General features: G+C 47.5%; 1 protein-coding gene across 1 annotated transcript in view; it reads right to left on the reverse strand.

Moving 5' to 3' along the window:
• Positions 1-1,783: 1,783 nt before the first annotated feature.
• Positions 1,784-22,426, reverse strand: part of LOC135517139 (methionine synthase reductase-like) — a 42,453-nt gene continuing 21,810 nt past the window's right edge. Inside the window, 3 exon segments of the mRNA XM_064941177.1 lie at positions 1,784-3,419; positions 3,536-3,727; positions 7,369-7,461. Coding sequence (XP_064797249.1) covers positions 3,275-3,419; positions 3,536-3,727; positions 7,369-7,461 — 430 coding nt within the window. The 3' untranslated portion in view covers positions 1,784-3,274.

Here is a 22,426-nt window from a genome sequence, read left to right on the forward strand (position 1 = left end):
GCAAAATTGTGAGTGAGCCCACTCCTTGGCTAAGAAGCAACCCCACACATGAATGGTCTCAGGATGCTTTACTGTTGACATGACACAGGACTGATGGTAGCGCTCACCTTGTCTTCTCCAGACAAGCTTTTTTCCGGATGCCGCAAACAATCGGAAAGGGGATTCCTCAGAGAAAATTTGTTTACCCCAGTCCTCAGCAGTCCAATCCCTGTACCTTTTGCAGAATATCAGTCTGTTCCTAATATTTTTTTCTGGAGAGAAGTGGCTTCTTTGCTGCCCTTTTTGACACCAGGCCACCCTCCAAAACTCTTCGCCTCACTGTGTGTGCAGATGCACTCACACCTGCCTGCTGCCATTCCTGAGCAAGCTCTGTACTGGTGGTGCCCCGATCCCGCAGCTGAATCAACTTTAGGAGACGGTCCTGGCGCTTGCTGGACTTTCTTGGGCACACTGAAGCCTTCTTCACAACAATTGAACCGCTCTCCTTGAACTTCTTGATGATCCGATAAATGGTTGATTTTGGAGCAATCTTACTGGCAGCAATATCCTTGCCTGTGAAGCCCTTTTTGTGCAAAGCACAATGATTCCAAACACCACCCTCCTTTTGAAGCTTCCAGTCTGTTATTTCAAACTCAATCGGCATGACAGAGTGACCTCCAGCCTTGTCAACACTCACACCTGTGTTAACGAGAGAATCACTGACATGATGTCAGCTGGTACTTTTGTGGCAGGGCTGAAATGCAGTGGAAATGTTTTTTGGGGGATTCAGTTAATTTGCATGGCAAAGAGGGACTTTGCAATTAATTGCAATTCATCGGATCAATCTTCATAACATTCTGGAGTATAAGCAAATTGCCATCATGCAAACTGAGGCAGCAATCTTTGTGAAAATTAATATTTGTGTCATTCTCAAAACTTTTGGCCACGACTGTATGTATGTGGATGACTCAACACTATACACTTCAGCTACTACAGCGAGTGAAATCACTGCAAAACTTAAAGAGCTGCAGTTTGTTTCAGAATGGGTGGCAAGGAATAAGATCATCCTGAATATAAAAAAGAAAACTAAAAGCATCGTATAAATTCTTCACTGAACCCTGAACCTCAACTAAATCTTGTAATAAATTATGTGGAAATTGTGCAGGTTTAGGTGACCAATTGTCATGGTCAAAACATGTTGATAAAACAGTAGCTAAGATGGGGAGATGTCTGTCTATAATAAAGTGCTGCTCTGCAGGCCATAGTTTTGTTGCACCTCGACTACTGTTAAGTCGTGTGGTCAGGTGCCAGAAAGAGGGACGTCGGAAAAATTTAATTGGCTCAGAACAGGGCAGCACGGCTTCTAACATTTATAATATGCATTTAAATCTCTCATGGATCAAAGTGGAAGAGAGATGGACTTCATCAATACTTGTATTTGTGAGAGGCATAGACATGCTGAATGCACCGAGGTGTCTGTTTAAACTACTAGCACACAGCGCTAACACCCAGACATGCTACCAAAGGTCTCTTCACAATCCCCAAGTCAAAATCAGACTGTGGGAGGCACACAGTACTACATAGAGCCATGACTACATGGGAACTCTACTCCACAACTGATGCAAGCAGTAGAATCAGATTTTTGTATTTTATTATAAAAGTACACCTTATTGAACTGCGGGAAATGTGAAGACACAGGCAGACACGCGCACACACAAGAACATACGCAATAACACACAAACAGATTTTGTTTTGTAGTAGAGTAGTGGCCTGAGGAATCACGCTTAATGTGTTGTGAAAAGTGTTATGAAATGCAATGCCTTTAATTTGAACTGCCTTAATGTTGCTGGACCTCAGGAAGAGTAGCTTCTGCCTTGGCAGCAGCTAATCCATAATAAAATACAAGCTTTTTGAGTGAGTGTATTTTGGGATTTTGTACACAGTAAGACAAGCATGTGAAATGTGTAACATTTGGTAACTCATGATTGAAGGCAGTTTCACCTAGCTTTCATTTAGCTTGTACAGACAAAGTATGGTCTCTGGTGTACCTTGGTGTTCTTCCATAATCTCAAGTCGACAAGAAGTCTTCCAGGGATAGCGACAGTACTGATCTCATGGTGTGAATACACGGCAGGACTCCAGAGTCAAACAGAGGTGTGTGAGTAGTATAACAGGCAGCGTGTTAGTATTGCATAAAACTACAATAAAAACAACTATAGTACTTGAAAGTTTGAAAATCAAAATCTTCTGCAGTCAGTTTTTGGTCCTGTGAGGCAAGACGAACAGCATGCAACCCAATCCATAGTCAGTTTAGGTGTTGCTGAATGGAAATGAATGGCCAAGTAAAACGACATGGACCTTTTCTGTCTGCAACATAAAATACAGTGCCTTCAGAAAGTATTCATACCCCTTGACTTATTCCACATTGTTGTTATAGCTTTAATTCAAAATGGATTAAATATATTTTTCTTCTCACCCATCTACACACAATACCCCATATTGACAAAGTGAAAACATGTTTCTAGAAATGTTTGGTAATGTATTGAAAATGAATTCACTTAGAAATGTCCTTGTTTTTGAAAGAAAAGCATTTGTTAATGACTATTGTAGCTGGAAACGGCTACTTTTTTATGGAATATCTACAAAGGCGTACAGAGGCCCATTATCAGCAACCATCACTCCTGTGTTCCAATGGCACGTTGTGTTAGCTAATCCAAGTTGATCATTTTAAAAAGGCTAATTGATCATCAGAAAACCCTTTTGCAATTATGTTAGCACAGCTGAAAACTGTTGTTCTGCTTAAATAAGCAATACAACTGGCCTTCTTTAGACTAGCTGAGTATATGGAGAATCAGCATTTGTGGGTTCGATTACAGGCTCAAACTGGCCAGAAACAAATACATTTCTTCTGTAACTTGTCAGTCTATTCTTGTTCTGAGAAATGAGGGCTATTCCATGTGAGAAATTGCCAAGAAACTGAAGACCTCGTACAACACTGTGTACTACTCCCTTCACAGAACAGCGTAAACTGGCGCTAACCAGAATAGAAAGAGGAGTGGGAGGCCCCGGAGCACTACTGAGCAAGAGAACTAGTACATTAGAGTGTCTAGTTTTAGAAACAGACACCTCACAAGTCCTCAGCTGGCAGCTTCATTAAATAGTACCTGCAAAACACCAGTCTCAACGTCAAAAGTGAAGAGGCGACTCCGGGATGCTGGCCTGACAATTACATACATTTCAATCCCAACTTGTAACACAAAAAAAAAGTTGAAAAAGTTAAGGGGTGTGAATACTTTCAGCTCCAGATGTCCTGAAGATAACGTTTCTCCTCCCTGAGTCCGGCCAGTCTTTTCATGGCGTCCAGTTTATCCAGCTGAAGCTCTGCTGATACCATCTCTATCAGGGTGTCGTTTACATCTTTAGCCATGTTCTTAGCATCACTGTGTGAGCAAAAGGCAAACAGTAAAACCAGTGATCCACATCTACTAAGATAATGATCTCCATCAACCATATTGTTCCATTGTTTCCCTATTGACATCATCAAAGGTGAGCTCACCCGCAGACATAGAGGTATCCATTCTCCTTGAGGAGGAGGTTGACGATGTCTTTGGCATGGCTGAGCAGGTTGTGTTGGACGTATCTGGGTCCCGTCTCGGTCTGTGTTTCTGTTCCCTCCGGAGTGTTCCGTGAGAAAGACACTTTCAGATGGGTGAGGGTTCCACTGGCCACAAACCCCTGCAGCTCCTCTCTGAGAGAAGGAGAGAGCGAGAGAGACGATGAGTTATTTTACACACTGTAGCTTTAATGAGAGTTATTTTACACACATATTTCACCATGTCACTGTTTTTCATTTCCAAAATAATAATAATAATAATAATATCCATCCAAGCGGTGTAGAAGCCTACGCATAAACACACGCCGATGCACCTTATTCAGCGCAAGAGAAATGGACAAATATAGACTTCATAAGGTTGAGTCCCTCTGATAACCATATTTTTTTTTCACAATCAATCCACCCAGCCTTGCTGCAACCTTGTCTGTGTGTCTGTGTCCATTACTTGCTTGTTTGTGTATTCCGCCTCGATGTTTAACAGGGCCTTGTGTATATAGCAACAGCACGATAAAGTTGACTGTTTTCTGGGCCAGTGAAGAACCTTACCCAAGGTTGACAGGATGGACCGGCGGACAGACAGACAGAGACATATGGGATGTTGTCTGGAATCAGAGGGAACTTGGGTGAAGGTATTCACATAATGTTTTGCAGTAGCAGGGAGAACTTTTAGAACTAGTTTTAATAAAATATGAAGGCCATGACAGGAATGAGAATAAATGCAGTAAATACTGCAGGGGAGGTGAGCGAAGGAGACATTGTGTTTACTGTACATTTCTCTCGCTCTTTTTGTCCTTCACCGGGTTGAATGTCACACATTGATGCAACAACATCACCATGTTTATCTTATGACATTTATTCATCTGGATGACTCAGTATAAACAATTCTCTTTTACCTCTGACAGCTGCAAACAAATCCCTAGTTTACCAAGCATGTTATACACCAGAAAAACAAGAGAGAAAACAGGAAGAGGGGAGGAAGAGGTCACAGACAGAATCAAAAAGAGCAGCGATGAGGGTTCACTTCCTGGTGATCAAAGAACAACATGAATAACACACCCCCTTAAAAGGTGTCACGTCTAACAGAAACATGTCACGTCTAACAGAAACGTCCAGGGAAAAGATACTAACTAACAGAAACGTCCAGGGGAAAGGAGTCACGTCTAACAGAAACGTCCAGGGGAAAGGAGTCACGTCTAACAGAAACGTCCAGGGGAAAGGAGTCACGTCTAACAGAAACGTCCAGGGGAAAGGAGTCACGTCTAACAGAAACGTCCAGGGGAAAGGAGTCACGTCTAACAGAAACGTCCAGGGGAAAGGAGTCACGTCTAACAGAAACGTCCAGGGGAAAGGAGTCACGTCTAACAGAAACGTCCAGGGGAAAGGAGTCACGTCTAACAGAAACGTCCAGGGGAAAGGAGTCACGTCTAACAGAAACGTCCAGGGGAAAGGAGTCACGTCTAACAGAAACGTCCAGGGGAAAGGAGTCACGTCTAACAGAAACGTCCAGGGGACAGATACTAACTAACAGAAACGTCCAGGAGAAAGATACTAACTAACAGAAACGTCCAGGGGAAAGGAGTCACGTCTAACAGAAACGTCCAGGGGAAAGGAGTCACGTCTAACAGAAACGTCCAGGAGAAAGATACTAACTAACAGAAACGTCCAGGAGAAAGATACTAACTAACAGAAACGTCCAGGGGAAAGATACTAACTAACAGAAACGTCCAGGGGAAAGATACTAACTAAAAGAAACGTCCAGGGGAAAGGAGCCACGTCTAACAGAAATGTCCAGGGGAAAGGAGCCACGTCTAACAGAAACGTCCAGGGGACAGATACTAACTAACAGAGAAAAAACATTTTCTCTAGATAAGAGACTTTCATATTGGCATTTCCCATTTCTCCTCCTTTCTCCCTTTTCTGTCCTTCCCTCCCTTCTCTGTTGAATGTCAGCCAATACAATGAGACTTTGATTCCTGTTTGAAAGGTTAACATCCTGGTACCTGGGGTCCACTCAGACCCCACTGAGCTGAGCTCTTCTGTCTGGCCTCTCAGCTCTCAGTCAAACCCTGGTACGTATTGACAGAGAAAACAGCCCTGGTCTGGTGGTGCCAATCTGGTCCTTAACAAGAGCTGAGCAAACCCCCTTTCCCTCAGCACCGAAATCACAATCCATGAAAAGAGAGATAAGAGAGAGAAAAAAGGGAGGGAATCATAAGGAAGGTAAGGGAGAAAACGGGTGGAAACGGCAAACATTAGGGGGTCTGAGTATCTGACTGTAGGTCAGATTGGTGTCACCCTCTAACACATATGTTAAGTTTTGGGGTTGATTAGGGCTTTTTAAGGAGAACATTGTGTAGCAATGTTAAACCTCTTGATACTACCCATCCCGTATCCGGGATCGTAAATACAGCCTCAGGCTCATTACCATAACGCAACGTTAACGATTTCTGAAAATCGCAAATGAAATGAAATAAATATGCCTGCTCTCAAGCTTAGCCTTTTCTTAGCAACACTGTCATCTCAGATTTTCAAAATATGCTTTTGAACCATAGCAAATCAAGCATTTGTGTAAGAGTATTGCTAGCTAGCTTAGCATTTAGCGTATCATTTAGCACGCAACATTTTCACAAAAACCAGAAAACCAAATAAATAAAATCATTTACAGGCGGATAATTCTTTGATCTGTTCTTTCATGATTTCCGGGACAAATTCATCTACTAAGAATGCAATGCTTTGATTGGTGCACTGGCCTTGTAGTGCTACAAGTAATTTAAGGTGATTGTTTCGACGTTCTGCATTAATCTCAGTTAAGTAAGTTAAGTTTGATTTGAAATACAAAATGTATTCAAGTCTTCTGTATTGGAATTGCTGAATGGCATACGGACACTGAGCAGACAAAACATTAGGAACACCTGCTCTTTCCATGACAGACTGACCAGGTGAACTTGCGCTACCGAGTGGTGCAGCGGTTTAAGGCACTGCATCTCAGTGCTAGAGGAGTCACTACAGACCCTGGCTCGATTCCAGGCTGTATCACAACCGGCCGTGATCGGGAGTCCCATAGGGCGGCGCACAATTGGCCCAGCGTCATCCGGTTTTGGCTGGGGCAGGCCGTCATCGTAAATAAGAATTTGTTCTTAACGGACTTGCCTCATTAAATAAAAGGTGAGATAAATACAATTTGAAAACATTATCCAGGTGAAAGCTATGACCCCTTATTGTCACCTGTTAAAATCACTTGAAATCAGTGTAGATGAAGGGGAGGACACAGGTTAAAGAAGGATTTTTAAGCCTTGAGATATGTACTGTGTATATGTGCTCCATTCCGAGGGTGAATGAGCAAAACAAAGGGTTTAAGTGCCTTTGAACAGGGTATAGTAGTTGGTGTCAGGTGCATTGGTGTGTCAAGAACTGCAACACTGTTTTTCACACTCAACGGGTTCTCGTGTGTATCAAGAAGGGTCCACCACCCAAAGAACATCCAACCAACGTGACACAAATGTGGGAAGCATTGGAGTCAACATGAGCCAGCATCCCTGTAGGACGCCTTCGACACTCTGCTCACTCTGCACTCTGATTGGAGGAAAAGTCAGAGTTCACCCATTTGGGTGCTTCACTTTGGGAATACATGGGTGCTTCCGAAATGGCATCATACTCCCTATACAGTGGACTACGACCAGACACCCTATGCAGGCCCAGGTCAGGAGTCGGGTACAACATAGGGAATGGGGTGCCATTTTGGAAAGACCCAACGTTTTGGTCAAAATGACACTCACCTAAACAGGAAGTCTCGGTCTCTATGGCGACAACCGAAGAACAGCCAGGTCTCACTGAACTCCGCCTCTGGGTTTTCCTCCCTCTCCTTCTCCCTGAAAAAGAAAAACAAAAGGAGAAAATAAAACACACACACACACACGAGGAGACCTCAAAGCCCAATCAATAAAAACACAGAAGAATGGACAGAGTCCTTGTCACAACAGACATTAAAATACAATTATGATGGGGATGATGCAGTCCAGAAGAGACAGGAAGTGAACATGCTCCTAAAGAGATGGATCACACTACACCGTAGATTACAACTAAAACAAGGAGTTAAGCTCATTGTACGTGTGTGTGTGTGTGTGTGTGTGTGTGTGTGTGTGTGTGTGTGTGTGTGTGTGTGTGTGTGTGTGTGTGTGTGTGTGTGTGTGTGCGTACACACGGCCCTCCGCACGTCAGCCCCACTTATAAAAGTGATTCCTCCTGTGGCCAACAAGTCTGTCAGGGCTCCCAGAATCCTTTGCACAGAGGTGGCACAAAGACACAAAACGCTGAGCCAGTGCGCTGCCACCTACACCCTCGCCATCTACACCCCCGCCATCTACCATCTACACCACCACCATCTACACCACCAACATCTACACCCCCGCCATCTACACCCCCACCGCTGCCATCTACACCCCCACCATCTACACCCCCGCCATTTACACCCCCACTATCTACACCTCGCCATCTATGCCCCGTCACCTACACCTCGCCATCTACAGCCCTGTTGCCGCCATCTACACCCTCGCTATTTACAGCCACGCCATCTACACCTCGCCATCTATGCCCCGTCACCTACACCTCACCATCTACAGCCCTGTCGCCGCCATCTACACCCTCACCATTTACAGCCACGCGATCTACACCCTCGCCATCAACAGCCCCGCCGCCACCATCAAAACGCCCGCCGCCACCATCTACACCCCTGCCATCTACACCCTCGCCAGATGATGCTGGAGAACCTTGACTGGATAAGGTTTCTGAAGACCCTGAACATTCCAGTCTCATTGATGAATACATTAGGTAAGCAGAGATCAGACCAAACAAGTGACATCATCCACCATTTACATTTTCTGATTAAAAAAATTAATCTGTACACATATTTAACTGGGCTCCTCTTTCCCCAACCCAACCCTCTCCTCCTCAACCCTCCCCAACCCACAGGGATCAATATCAATAGCCTGGCTTTTACTGCGCCACACAGACCACACTACCACTTCCTCTGAATACAAATCACATCTCTGCCCAGACCACACTACCACTCCCTCTGAATACAAATCACATCTCTGCCCAGAACACACAGCCCCTCCCTCTGAATACAAATCACATCGGTGCCCAGAACACACAGCCCCTCCCTCTGAATACAAATCACATCTCTGCCCAGAACACACAGCCCCTCCCTCTGAATACAAATCACATCTCTGCCCAGAACACACAGCCCCTCCCTCTGAATACAAATCACATCTCTGCCCAGAACACACAGCCCCTCCCTCTGAATACAAATCACATCTCTGCGCAGACCACAGGAAGTCGTGTCACAGCATCAGAACCTATCACTCCATTCTGGGTCCAAAGGAGGCGGTTGCCTCTCAATGCTTCTCTGATGAACAAGGAGCAGAAGAAACTGTGATTCAACAGGAATGAAGTCTTGGTAAACTCAGCAATTGTTTTATTTCCTCTGACCTTGTTCATGCTGAATGGGTTTTGATGCTCTGTGTGAGCGGTGTTATGAGAGTTTTAGGAGACTGTGATAATATGTGTCTGTATTCCAGGAAGTGCCACTGAGCTATGATCACTGAACCTACATGCCGAATTACAATGACATTAGCATGCCCGATTTTAAATGCATTCAGCTGAATGTGGAGAAACTATAGAGAGTCGTTTACAATAACCAAATACAACTACCGTTCATCCGGTGAACAACCTCAATGAATTACTCATCCTTAAGCTCAGAAGACTAATCAATGTCAGACAGCCAGAGGTCGCCAGATCCCACCGAGTTGTGATATTCCAACCATTCCCCCTCATTCCCTCTCCCCTTTGTTCCCTCTCCCCCTCATTCCCTCTCTCCTTTGTTCCCTCTCCCCCTCGTTCCCTCTCTCCCTCGTTCCCTCTCCCCCTCGTTCCCTCTCCCCCTCGTTCCCTCTCCCCCTCGTTCCCTCTCCCCCTCGTTCCCTCTCATTCCCTCGTTCCCTCTCATTCCCTCGTTCCCTCTCATTCCCTCGTTCCCTCTCCCCCTCGTTCCCTCTCCCCCTCGTTCCCTCTCATTCCCTCGTTCCCTCTCATTCCCTCGTTCCCTCTCATTCCCTCGTTCCCTCTCATTCCCTCGTTCCCTCTCATTCCCTCGTTCCCTCTCATTCCCTCGTTCCCTCTCATTCCCTCGTTCCCTCTCTCCATAGCTCCTTCGCTCCCTCTCTTCTGCAGTTACAAAGTGGAACAAAGTCATTTTCAAAACATCCATCGATTGACAAAGGAAGAGGCTGCCAGGAGGGGGAGGGGAGAGGGGAGCGATGAGGAAAGAGTGAGGGGAGAGGGGAGCAATGAGGAAAGAGTGAGGGGAGAGGGGAGCAATGAGGAAAGAGTGAGGGGAGAGGGAGCAATGAGGAAAGAGTGAGGGGAGAGGGGAGCAATGAGGTAAGAGTGAGGGGGAGAGGAGCAATGAGGAAAGAGTGAGGGGAGCAATGAGGAAAGAGTGAGGGGAGCAATGAGGAAAGAGTGAGGGGAGAGGGAGCAATGAGGAAAGAGGGGGGGAGCAATGAGGAAAGAGTGAGGGGAGAGGGAGCAATGAGGAAAGAGTGAGGGGAGAGGGAGCAATGAGGAAAGAGTGAGGGGAGAGGGGAGCAATGAGGAAAGAGTGAGGGGAGAGGGAGCAATGAGGAAAGAGTGAGGGGAGAGGGAGCAATGAGGAAAGAGTGAGGGGAGAGGGAATGAGGAAAGAGTGAGGGGAGAGGGAGCAATGAGGAAAGAGTGAGGGGAGAGGGAGCGAATGAGGAAAGAGTGAGGGGAGAGGGAGCAATGAGGAAAGAGTGAGGGGAGAGGGAGCAATGAGGAAAGAGTGAGGGGAGAGGGAGCAATGAGGAAAGAGTGAGGGGAGAGGGGAGCAATGAGGAAAGAGTGAGGGGAGAGGGAGCAATGAGGAAAGAGTGAGGGGAGAGGGAGCAATGAGGAAAGAGTGAGGGGAGCGATGAGGAAAGAGTGAGGGGAGAGGGGAGCAATGAGGAAAGAGTGAGGGGAGAGGGAGCAATGAGGAAAGAGTGAGGGGAGAGGGGCAATGAGGAAAGAGTGAGGGGAGGGAGCAATGAGGAAAGAGTGAGGGGAGAGGGGAGCAATGAGGAAAGAGTGAGGGGAGCGATGAGGAAAGAGTGAGGGGAGCGATGAGGAAAGAGTGAGGGGAGAGGGGAGCGATGAGGAAAGAGTGAGGGGAGAGGGAGCAATGCGAGGAAAGAGTGAGGGGAGAGGGAGCAATGAGGAAAGAGTGAGAGAGGGAGCAATGAGGAAAGAGTGAGGGGAGAGGGAGCGAATGAGGAAAGAGTGAGGGGAGAGGGAGAGGAATGAGGAAAGAGTGAGGGGAGAGGGAGCAATGAGGAAAGAGTGAGGGGAGCGAATGAGGAAAGAGTGAGGGGAGAGGATGAGGAAAGAGTGAGGGGAGAGGGAGCAATGAGGATGAGGGGAAAATGAGTGAGGGGAGAGGGAGCGATGAGGAAAGAGTGAGGGGAGAGGGGAGCAATGAGGAAAGAGTGAGGGGAGAGGGAGCAATGAGGAAAGAGTGAGGGGAGAGGGGAGCGATGAGGAAAGAGTGAGGGGAGAGGGAGCAATGAGGAAAGAGTGAGGGGAGAGGGGAGCAATGAGGAAAGAGTGAGGGGAGCAATGAGGAAAGAGTGAGGGGAGAGGGCGCAATGAGGAAAGAGTGAGGGGAGAGGGAGCAATGAGGAAAGAGTGAGGGGAGAGGGAGCAATGAGGAAAGAGTGAGGGAGAGGGAGCGATGAGGAAAGAGTGAGGGGAGAGGGAGTGAGGGAGCGAATGAGGAAAGAGTGAGGGGAGAGGGAGCGATGAGGAAAGAGTGAGGGGGAGCAATGAGGAAAGAGTGAGGGGAGAGGGAAAGCGATGAGGAAAGAGTGAGGGGAGAGGGGAGGAAAGGAAAGGAAAGAGTGAGGGAGGAGAGATGAGGAAAGAGTGAGGGGAGAGGGAGGAAAGAGTGATGAGGAAAGAGTGAGGGGAGCAGATGAGGAAAGAGGAGGGGAGGGAAATGAGGAAAGAGTGAGGGGAGAGGGGAGCAATGAGGAAAGAGTGAGGGGAGAGAGGAAAGAGTGAGGGAGAGAGGAGGAAAGAGTGAGGGGAGAGGGAGGAAAGAGTGAGGGGAGCAATGAGGAAAGAGTGAGGGGAGAGATGAGGAAAGAGTGAGGAAAGAGTGAGGGGAGATGAGGAAAGAGTGAGGAAAGAGTGAAAGGGGAGGGGAGCGATGAGGAAAGAGTGAGGGGAGAGGGGAAAGCGATGAGGAAAGAGTGAGGGGAGAGGGAGCGATGAGGAAAGAGTGAGGGGAGAGGGAGCAATGAGGAAAGAGTGAGGGGAGAGGGAGCAATGAGGAAAGAGTGAGGAGGGGAGCAATGAGGAAAGAGTGAGGGAGAGGGAGCAATGAGGAAAGAGTGAGGGGAGAGGGGATGAGGAAAGAGTGAGGGGAGAGGGGAGCAATGAGGAAAGAGTGAGGGGAGAGGGAGCAATGAGGAAAGAGTGAGGGGAGAGGGATGAGGAAAGAGTGAGGGGAGCGAATGAGGAAAGAGTGAGGGGAGGGAGATGAGGAAAGAGTGAGGGGAGAGGGAGCAATGAGGAAAGAGTGAGGAAAGAGGAAAGAGTGAGGGGAGAGGGAGCAATGAGGAAAGAGTGAGGGAGAGGGAGCATGAGGAAAGAGTGAGGGAGAGGGAGCAATGAGGAAAGAGTGAGGGGAGAGGGAGCAATGAGGAAAGAGTGAGGGAGAGAGGAAAGAGTGAGGGGAGAGGGAGCAATGAGGAAAGAGTGAGGGGAGAGGGAGAGGAAAGAGTGAGGGGAGGGAACAATGGGAAAAGAGAGAGGAAGTGAGGGGAGAGGGAAAGATGAGGAAAGAGTGAGGGGAAAGAGTGAGGATGAGGAAAGAGTGAGGGGAGAGGGAGCACGATGAGGAAAGAGTGAGGGGAGAGGGGAGCAATGAGGAAAGAGTGAGGGAGAGGGAGCATGAGGAAAGAGTGAGGGGAGAGATGAGGAAAGAGTGAGGGGAGAGGGGAGCAATGAGGAAAGAGTGAGGGGAGAGGGAGCAATGAGGAAAGAGTGAGGGGAGAGAGGAAAGAGTGAGGGGAGATGAGGAAAGAGTGAGGGGAGAGGGAGCAATGAGGAAAGAGTGAGGGAGAGGGAGCAATGAGGAAAGAGTGAGGGGAGCGAAGGAAAGAGTGAGGAGAGGGGAGCAGTGAGGAAAGAGTGAGGGGAGGGGAGCAATGAGGAAAGAGTGAGGGGAGAGGGGAGCAATGAGGAAAGAGTGAGGGGAGAGGGGAGCAATGAGGAAAGAGTGAGGGGAGAGGGAGCGATGAGGAAAGAGTGAGGGGAGAGGGAGCGATGAGGAAAGAGTGAGGGGAGAGGGAGCAATGAGGAAAGAGTGAGGGGAGAGGGAGCAATGAGGAAAGAGTGAGGGGAGAGGGGAGCGATGAGGAAAGAGTGAGGGGAGAGGGGAGCGATGAGGAAAGAGTGAGGGGAGAGGGAGCGATGAGGAAAGAGTGAGGGGAGAGGGAGCGATGAGGAAAGAGTGAGGGGAGAGGGCAATGAGGAAAGAGTGAGGGGAGAGGGAGCAATGAGGAAAGAGTGAGGGGAGAGGGAGCAATGAGGAAAGAGTGAGTGAGGGAAAGAGTGAGGGGAGAGGGAGCGATGAGGAAAGGTGAGGGGAGAGCGATGAGGAAAGAGTGAGGGGAGAGATGAGGAAAGAGTGAGGGGAGAGATGAGGAAAGTGAGGGGAGAGATGAGGAAAGAGTGAGAGATGATGAGGAAAGAGTGAGGGGAGAGATGAGGAAAGAGTGAGGGGAGAGATGAGGAAAGAGTGAGGGGAGAGTGAGGGAGGGGAGAGATGAGGAAAGAGTGAGGGGAGAGATGAGGATGAAAAGAGGAGGGGAGAGATGAGGAAAGAGTGAGGATGGGAAGATGAGGAAAGAGATGAGGAGAGGAAATGAGGAAAGAGGGGGGGAGCAATGAGGAAAGAATGAGGAAAGAGTGAGGGGAGAGGGAGCAATGAGGAAAGAGTGAGGGGAGAGGGAGCAATGAGGAAAGAGTGAGGGGAGAGGGAGCAATGAGGAAAGAGTGAGGGGAGAGGGAGCAATGAGGAAAGAGTGAGGGGAGAGGGAGCAATGAGGAAAGAGTGAGGGGAGAGATGAGGAAAGAGTGAGGGGAGAGATGAGGAAAGGTGAAGAGAGTGAGGAAAGAGGAGGGGAGAGGGAGCAATGAGGAAAGAGTGAGGGGAGGGAGCAATGAGGAAAGAGTGAGGGGAGAGGGAGCAATGAGGAAAGAGTGAGGGGAGAGGGAGCAATGAGGAAAGAGTGAGGGGAGAGGGAGCAATGAGGAAAGAGTGAGGGGAGAGGGAGCAATGAGGAAAGAGTGAGGGGAGAGGGAGCAATGAGGAAAGAGTGAGGGGAGAGATGAGGAAAGAGTGAGGGGAGAGATGAGGAAAGAGTGAGGGGAGAGATGAGGAAAGAGTGAGGGGAGAGATGAGGAAAGAGTGAGGGGAGAGGGAGCAATGAGGAAAGAGTGAGCAATGAGGAAAGAGTGAGGGGAGAGGGAGCAATGAGGAAAGAGTGAGGGGAGAGGGAGCAATGAGGAAAGAGTGAGGGGAGAGGGGAGCAATGAGGAAAGAGTGAGGGGAGAGGGGAGCAATGAGGAAAGAGTGAGGGGAGAGGGGAGCAATGAGGAAAGAGTGAGGGGAGAAGAAGTTAAATGTCCCAATGCTGCTTTGTTGCTAAAAAAAGAGGGCATTCAGGCTTTGTTGGCGACCTGCTTTCAAAATGGCTGTTGGTGATACAGCGTCCTGTTGTCAAATTGGACGTTGTTATCTCTTATCAAAGCACGACATCAGGGGTAGACACCTTGTTTGGAATCTTAAAATCAGGTACTGTACAAAGCTTCGTGACAGGTTTTACAATCTGACAGAGAGACCGAGAGCGAGAGACAAGGGTACACTAACAGATCGTTTCACCCAACTTCTTCCTACGGCGAAAAGCTTTATGCAGAGAAAATGACTGTCTATGTTGAAAAGCACTTAGAAAACGAGAAGCTTCCTTTCCACAGCAATTACCAGGGCTTACTGAAGGCTGCTCTACGCCTACATGTTACTGAAGGCTGCTCTACGCCTACATGTTACTGAAGGCTGCTCTACGCCTACATGTTACTGAAGGCTGCTATATAGCTACATGTTACTGAAGGCTGCTATACGCCTACATGTTACTGAAGGCTGCTATACAGCTACATGTTACTGAAGGCTGCTATACACCTACATGTTACTGAAGGCTGCTATACAGCTACATGTTACTGAAGGCTGCTATACACCTACATGTTACTGAAGGCTGCTATATAGCTACATGTTACTGAAGGCTGCTCTACGCCTACATGTTACTGAAGGCTGCTATACAGCTACATGTTACTGAAGGCTGCTATACAGCTACATGTTACTGAAGGCTGCTATACAGCTACATGTTACTGAAGGCTGCTATATAGCTACATGTTACTGAAGGCTGCTATACAGCTACATGTTACTGAAGGCTGCTATACGCCTACATGTTACTGAAGGCTGCTATACGCCTACATGTTACTGAAGGCTGCTATACGCCTACATGTTACTGAAGGCTGCTATACGCCTACATGTTACTGAAGGCTGCTATACGCCTACATGTTACTGAAGGCTGCTCTACGCCTACATGTTACTGAAGGCTGCTCTACGCCTACATGTTACTGAAGGCTGCTCTACGCCTACATGTTACTGAAGGCTGCTCTACGCCTACATGTTACTGAAGGCTGCTCTACGCCTACATGTTACTGAAGGCTGCTCTACGCCTACATGTTACTGAAGGCTGCTCTACGCCTACATGTTACTGAAGGCTGCTCTACGCCTACATGTTACTGAAGGCTGCTCTACGCCTACATGTTACTGAAGGCTGCTCTACGCCTACATGTTACTGAAGGCTGCTCTACGCCTACATGTTACTGAAGGCTGCTCTACGCCTACATGTTACTGAAGGCTGCTCTACGCCTACATGTTACTGAAGGCTGCTCTACGCCTACATGTTACTGAAGGCTGCTCTACGCCTACATGTTACTGAAGGCTGCTCTACGCCTACATGTTACTGAAGGCTGCTCTACGCCTACATGTTACTGAAGGCTGCTCTACGCCTACATGTTACTGAAGGCTGCTCTACGCCTACATGTTACTGAAGGCTGCTCTACGCCTACATGTTACTGAAGGCTGCTCTACGCCTACATGTTACTGAAGGCTGCTCTACGCCTACATGTTACTGAAGGCTGCTCTACGCCTACATGTTACTGAAGGCTGCTCTACGCCTACATGTTACTGAAGGCTGCTCTACGCCTACATGTTACTGAAGGCTGCTATACGCCTACATGTTACTGAAGGCTGCTATACAGCTACATGTTACTGAAGGCTGCTCTACGCCTACATGTTACTGAAGGCTGCTCTACGCCTACATGTTACTGAAGGCTGCTATATAGCTACATGTTACTGAAGGCTGCTATATAGCTACATGTTACTGAAGGCTGCTATATAGCTACATGTTACTGAAGGCTGCTATATAGCTACATGTTACTGAAGGCTGCTATATAGCTACATGTTACTGAAGGCTGCTCTACGCCTACATGTTACTGAAGGCTGCTATACAGCTACATGTTACTGAAGGCTGCTATACACCTACATGTTACTGAAGGCTGCTATACACCTACATGTTACTGAAGGCTGCTATATAGCTACATGTTACTGAAGGCTGCTATATAGCTATATGTTACTGAAGGCTGCTATACAGCTACATGTTACTGAAGGCTGCTATACAGCTACATGTTACTGAAGGCTGCTATACACCTACATGTTACTGAAGGCTGCTATACACCTACATGTTACTGAAGGCTGCTATACACCTACATGTTACTGAAGGCTGCTATACACCTACATGTTACTGAAGGCTGCTATACAGCTACATGTTACTGAAGGCTGCTATACAGCTACATGTTACTGAAGGCTGCTATACACCTACATGTTACTGAAGGCTGCTATACAGCTACATGTTACTGAAGGCTGCTATACAGCTACATGTTACTGAAGGCTGCTATACAGCTACATGTTACTGAAGGCTGCTATACAGCTACATGTTACTGAAGGCTGCTATACAGCTACATGTTACTGAAGGCTGCTATACAGCTACATGTTACTGAAGGCTGCTATACACCTACATGTTACTGAAGGCTGCTATACACCTACATGTTACTGAAGGCTGCTCTACAGCTACATGTTACTGAAGGGTGTTATTGTAGACATGAAAACATTTCTGAACACTAAAAAGTGGAAAGTCCCCGTTATATAAAATCAGGTTTGAAAGGAACGTGACCGATATGTCATCGCTAATCTGAGGAACTTTTCACATGCAAGAGGACACCTCATGTAAATCGTGATGGGATACATGGGATTCCATACAAGAACGGACAATCCTGACTGCACTGATTTTTACTCAACTAAAAGAGACTGGAGAGCCACCACTCTGGGTCTCGGCTAAAGCTTGAGTTGTGCCAAGAAACATGGATTTCTTTAGTTGATAGGTAACAAGAAAATATAAAAGCTTGAAAACTATGTGAACGAACGTGCCCTGAAAAGGAGGGCACAACTGTGTAGTGATGTCAGGGGAGAACATGCACCATGGTGACGCTGACAGGTCGGTGTAGCTGAACCTAGCAACATGAGCAATTCATCAACCACGCACACTCATAGTCGGCAGGTGGCGTGACCGTGTCTGAGCCACGGTGCACTTCCCAGTAATGACCAGCTATGATTTACATTGACATAGACGGTCTACAGACCTCTTCACATTCAATACGGCTCCGTATTCCCGAAGTCATAAACACCAGACAGACAGACAACATCTCTGGAAACGCTTGACTTATTACCTCAGGTGGGGAAGTTGCCCTTAGGCTCAAATCTAGGATCAGCTTTACTTGCTCCAAATACTGACATTAAAAAAGGGGCAATCCGCAGTTGAAACAATAAATAGTTTCTGAGGAAAGAGTGAGGGGAGAGGGAGCAATGAGGAAAGAGTGAGGGGAGAGATAGCAATGAGGAAAGAGTGAGGGGAGAGATGAGGAAAGAGTGAGGGGAGAGATGAGGAAAGAGTGAGGGGAGAGATGAGGAAAGAGTGAGGGGAGCAATGAGGAAAGAGTGAGGGGAGCAATGAGGAAAGAGTGAGGGGAGCAATGAGGAAAGAGTGAGGGGAGCAATGAGGAAAGAGTGAGGGGAGAGGGAGCAATGAGGAAAGAGTGAGGGGAGAGGGAGCAATGAGGAAAGAGTGAGGGGAGAGGGAGCAATGAGGAAAGAGTGAGGGGAGAGGGAGCAATGAGGAAAGAGTGAGGGGAGAGGGAGCAATGAGGAAAGAGTGAGGGGAGAGGGAGCAATGAGGAAAGAGTGAGGGGAGAGATGAGGAAAGAGTGAGGGGAGAGATGAGGAAAGAGTGAGGGGAGAGATGAGGAAAGAGTGAGGGGAGAGATGAGGAAAGAGTGAGTGAGGAGAGGGAGCAATGAGGAAAGAGTGAGCAATGAGGAAAGAGTGAGGGGAGAGGGAGCAATGAGGAAAGAGTGAGGGGAGAGGGAGCAATGAGGAAAGAGTGAGGGGAGAGGGGAGCAATGAGGAAAGAGTGAGGGGAGAGGGAGCAATGAGGAAAGAGTGAGGGGAGAGATGAGGAAAGAGTGAGGGGAGAGATGAGGAAAGAGTGAGGGGAGAGGGAGCAATGAGGAAAGAGTGAGCAATGAGGAAAGAGTGAGGGGAGAGGGAGCAATGAGGAAAGAGTGAGGGGAGAGGGAGCAATGAGGAAAGAGTGAGGGGAGAGGGGAGCAATGAGGAAAGAGTGAGGGGAGAGGGGAGCAATGAGGAAAGAGTGAGGGGAGAGGGGAGCAATGAGGAAAGAGTGAGGGGAGAGGGGAGCAATGAGGAAAGAGTGAGGGGAGAGGGGAGCAATGAGGAAAGAGTGAGGGGAGAAGAAGTTAAATGTCCCAATGCTGCTTTGTTGCTAAAAAAAGAGGGCATTCAGGCTTTGTTGGCGACCTGCTTTCAAAATGGCTGTTGGTGATACAGCGTCCTGTTGTCAAATTGGACGTTGTTATCTCTTATCAAAGCACGACATCAGGGGTAGACACCTTGTTTGGAATCTTAAAATCAGGTACTGTACAAAGCTTCGTGACAGGTTTTACAATCTGACAGAGAGACCGAGAGCGAGAGACAAGGGTACACTAACAGATCGTTTCACCCAACTTCTTCCTACGGCGAAAAGCTTTATGCAGAGAAAATGACTGTCTATGTTGAAAAGCACTTAGAAAACGAGAAGCTTCCTTTCCACAGCAATTACCAGGGCTTACTGAAGGCTGCTCTACGCCTACATGTTACTGAAGGCTGCTCTACGCCTACATGTTACTGAAGGCTGCTCTACGCCTACATGTTACTGAAGGCTGCTATATAGCTACATGTTACTGAAGGCTGCTATACGCCTACATGTTACTGAAGGCTGCTATACAGCTACATGTTACTGAAGGCTGCTATACGCCTACATGTTACTGAAGGCTGCTATATAGCTACATGTTACTGAAGGCTGCTATACGCCTACATGTTACTGAAGGCTGCTATACGCCTACATGTTACTGAAGGCTGCTCTACGCCTACATGTTACTGAAGGCTGCTATATAGCTACATGTTACTGAAGGCTGCTATACGCCTACATGTTACTGAAGGCTGCTATACAGCTACATGTTACTGAAGGCTGCTATACACCTACATGTTACTGAAGGCTGCTATACAGCTACATGTTACTGAAGGCTGCTATACACCTACATGTTACTGAAGGCTGCTATACACCTACATGTTACTGAAGGCTGCTATACACCTACATGTTACTGAAGGCTGCTATACGCCTACATGTTACTGAAGGCTGCTATACAGCTACATGTTACTGAAGGCTGCTATACAGCTACATGTTACTGAAGGCTGCTCTACGCCTACATGTTACTGAAGGCTGCTCTACGCCTACATGTTACTGAAGGCTGCTCTACGCCTACATGTTACTGAAGGCTGCTCTACGCCTACATGTTACTGAAGGCTGCTCTACGCCTACATGTTACTGAAGGCTGCTCTACGCCTACATGTTACTGAAGGCTGCTCTACGCCTACATGTTACTGAAGGCTGCTCTACGCCTACATGTTACTGAAGGCTGCTCTACGCCTACATGTTACTGAAGGCTGCTCTACGCCTACATGTTACTGAAGGCTGCTCTACGCCTACATGTTACTGAAGGCTGCTCTACGCCTACATGTTACTGAAGGCTGCTCTACGCCTACATGTTACTGAAGGCTGCTCTACGCCTACATGTTACTGAAGGCTGCTATACAGCTACATGTTACTGAAGGCTGCTATACGCCTACATGTTACTGAAGGCTGCTCTACGCCTACATGTTACTGAAGGCTGCTCTACGCCTACATGTTACTGAAGGCTGCTCTACGCCTACATGTTACTGAAGGCTGCTCTACGCCTACATGTTACTGAAGGCTGCTCTACGCCTACATGTTACTGAAGGCTGCTCTACGCCTACATGTTACTGAAGGCTGCTCTACGCCTACATGTTACTGAAGGCTGCTCTACGCCTACATGTTACTGAAGGCTGCTCTACGCCTACATGTTACTGAAGGCTGCTCTACGCCTACATGTTACTGAAGGCTGCTCTACGCCTACATGTTACTGAAGGCTGCTCTACGCCTACATGTTACTGAAGGCTGCTCTACGCCTACATGTTACTGAAGGCTGCTCTACGCCTACATGTTACTGAAGGCTGCTCTACGCCTACATGTTACTGAAGGCTGCTCTACGCCTACATGTTACTGAAGGCTGCTCTACGCCTACATGTTACTGAAGGCTGCTCTACGCCTACATGTTACGGAAGGCTGCTCTACGCCTACATGTTACGGAAGGCTGCTCTACGCCTACATGTTACGGAAGGCTGCTCTACGCCTACATGTTACTGAAGGCTGCTCTACGCCTACATGTTACTGAAGGCTGCTCTACGCCTACATGTTACTGAAGGCTGCTCTACGCCTACATGTTACTGAAGGCTGCTCTACGCCTACATGTTACTGAAGGCTGCTCTACGCCTACATGTTACTGAAGGCTGCTCTACGCCTACATGTTACTGAAGGCTGCTCTACGCCTACATGTTACTGAAGGCTGCTCTACGCCTACATGTTACTGAAGGCTGCTCTACGCCTACATGTTACTGAAGGCTGCTCTACGCCTACATGTTACTGAAGGCTGCTATACGCCTACATGTTACTGAAGGCTGCTATACAGCTACATGTTACTGAAGGCTGCTCTACGCCTACATGTTACTGAAGGCTGCTCTACGCCTACATGTTACTGAAGGCTGCTATATAGCTACATGTTACTGAAGGCTGCTATATAGCTACATGTTACTGAAGGCTGCTATATAGCTACATGTTACTGAAGGCTGCTATATAGCTACATGTTACTGAAGGCTGCTCTACGCCTACATGTTACTGAAGGCTGCTCTACGCCTACATGTTACTGAAGGCTGCTATACAGCTACATGTTACTGAAGGCTGCTATACACCTACATGTTACTGAAGGCTGCTATACACCTACATGTTACTGAAGGCTGCTATATAGCTACATGTTACTGAAGGCTGCTATATAGCTATATGTTACTGAAGGCTGCTATACAGCTACATGTTACTGAAGGCTGCTATACACCTACATGTTACTGAAGGCTGCTATACACCTACATGTTACTGAAGGCTGCTATACACCTACATGTTACTGAAGGCTGCTATACACCTACATGTTACTGAAGGCTGCTATACACCTACATGTTACTGAAGGCTGCTATACACCTACATGTTACTGAAGGCTGCTATACACCTACATGTTACTGAAGGCTGCTATACAGCTACATGTTACTGAAGGCTGCTATACACCTACATGTTACTGAAGGCTGCTATACAGCTACATGTTACTGAAGGCTGCTATACAGCTACATGTTACTGAAGGCTGCTATACAGCTACATGTTACTGAAGGCTGCTATACAGCTACATGTTACTGAAGGCTGCTATACAGCTACATGTTACTGAAGGCTGCTATACAGCTACATGTTACTGAAGGCTGCTATACAGCTACATGTTACTGAAGGCTGCTATACACCTACATGTTACTGAAGGCTGCTATACACCTACATGTTACTGAAGGCTGCTATACACCTACATGTTACTGAAGGCTGCTCTACAGCTACATGTTACTGAAGGGTGTTATTGTAGACATGAAAACATTTCTGAACACTAAAAAGTGGAAAGTCCCCGTTATATAAAATCAGGTTTGAAAGGAACGTGACCGATATGTCATCGCTAATCTGAGGAACTTTTCACATGCAAGAGGACACCTCATGTAAATCGTGATGGGATACATGGGATTCCATACAAGAACGGACAATCCTGACTGCACTGATTTTTACTCAACTAAACGAGACTGGAGAGCCACCACTCTGGGTCTCGGCTAAAGCTTGAGTTGTGCCAAGAAACATGGATTTCTTTAGTTGATAGGTAACAAGAAAATATAAAAGCTTGAAAACTATGTGAACGAACGTGCCCTGAAAAGGAGGGCACAACTGTGTAGTGATGTCAGGGGAGAACATGCACCATGGTGACGCTGACAGGTCGGTGTAGCTGAACCTAGCAACATGAGCCATTCATCAACCACGCACACTC

Source organism: Oncorhynchus masou, chromosome 28, assembly GCF_036934945.1.
Source record: "Oncorhynchus masou masou isolate Uvic2021 chromosome 28, UVic_Omas_1.1, whole genome shotgun sequence".
Lineage (NCBI taxonomy): Eukaryota > Metazoa > Chordata > Actinopteri > Salmoniformes > Salmonidae > Oncorhynchus > Oncorhynchus masou.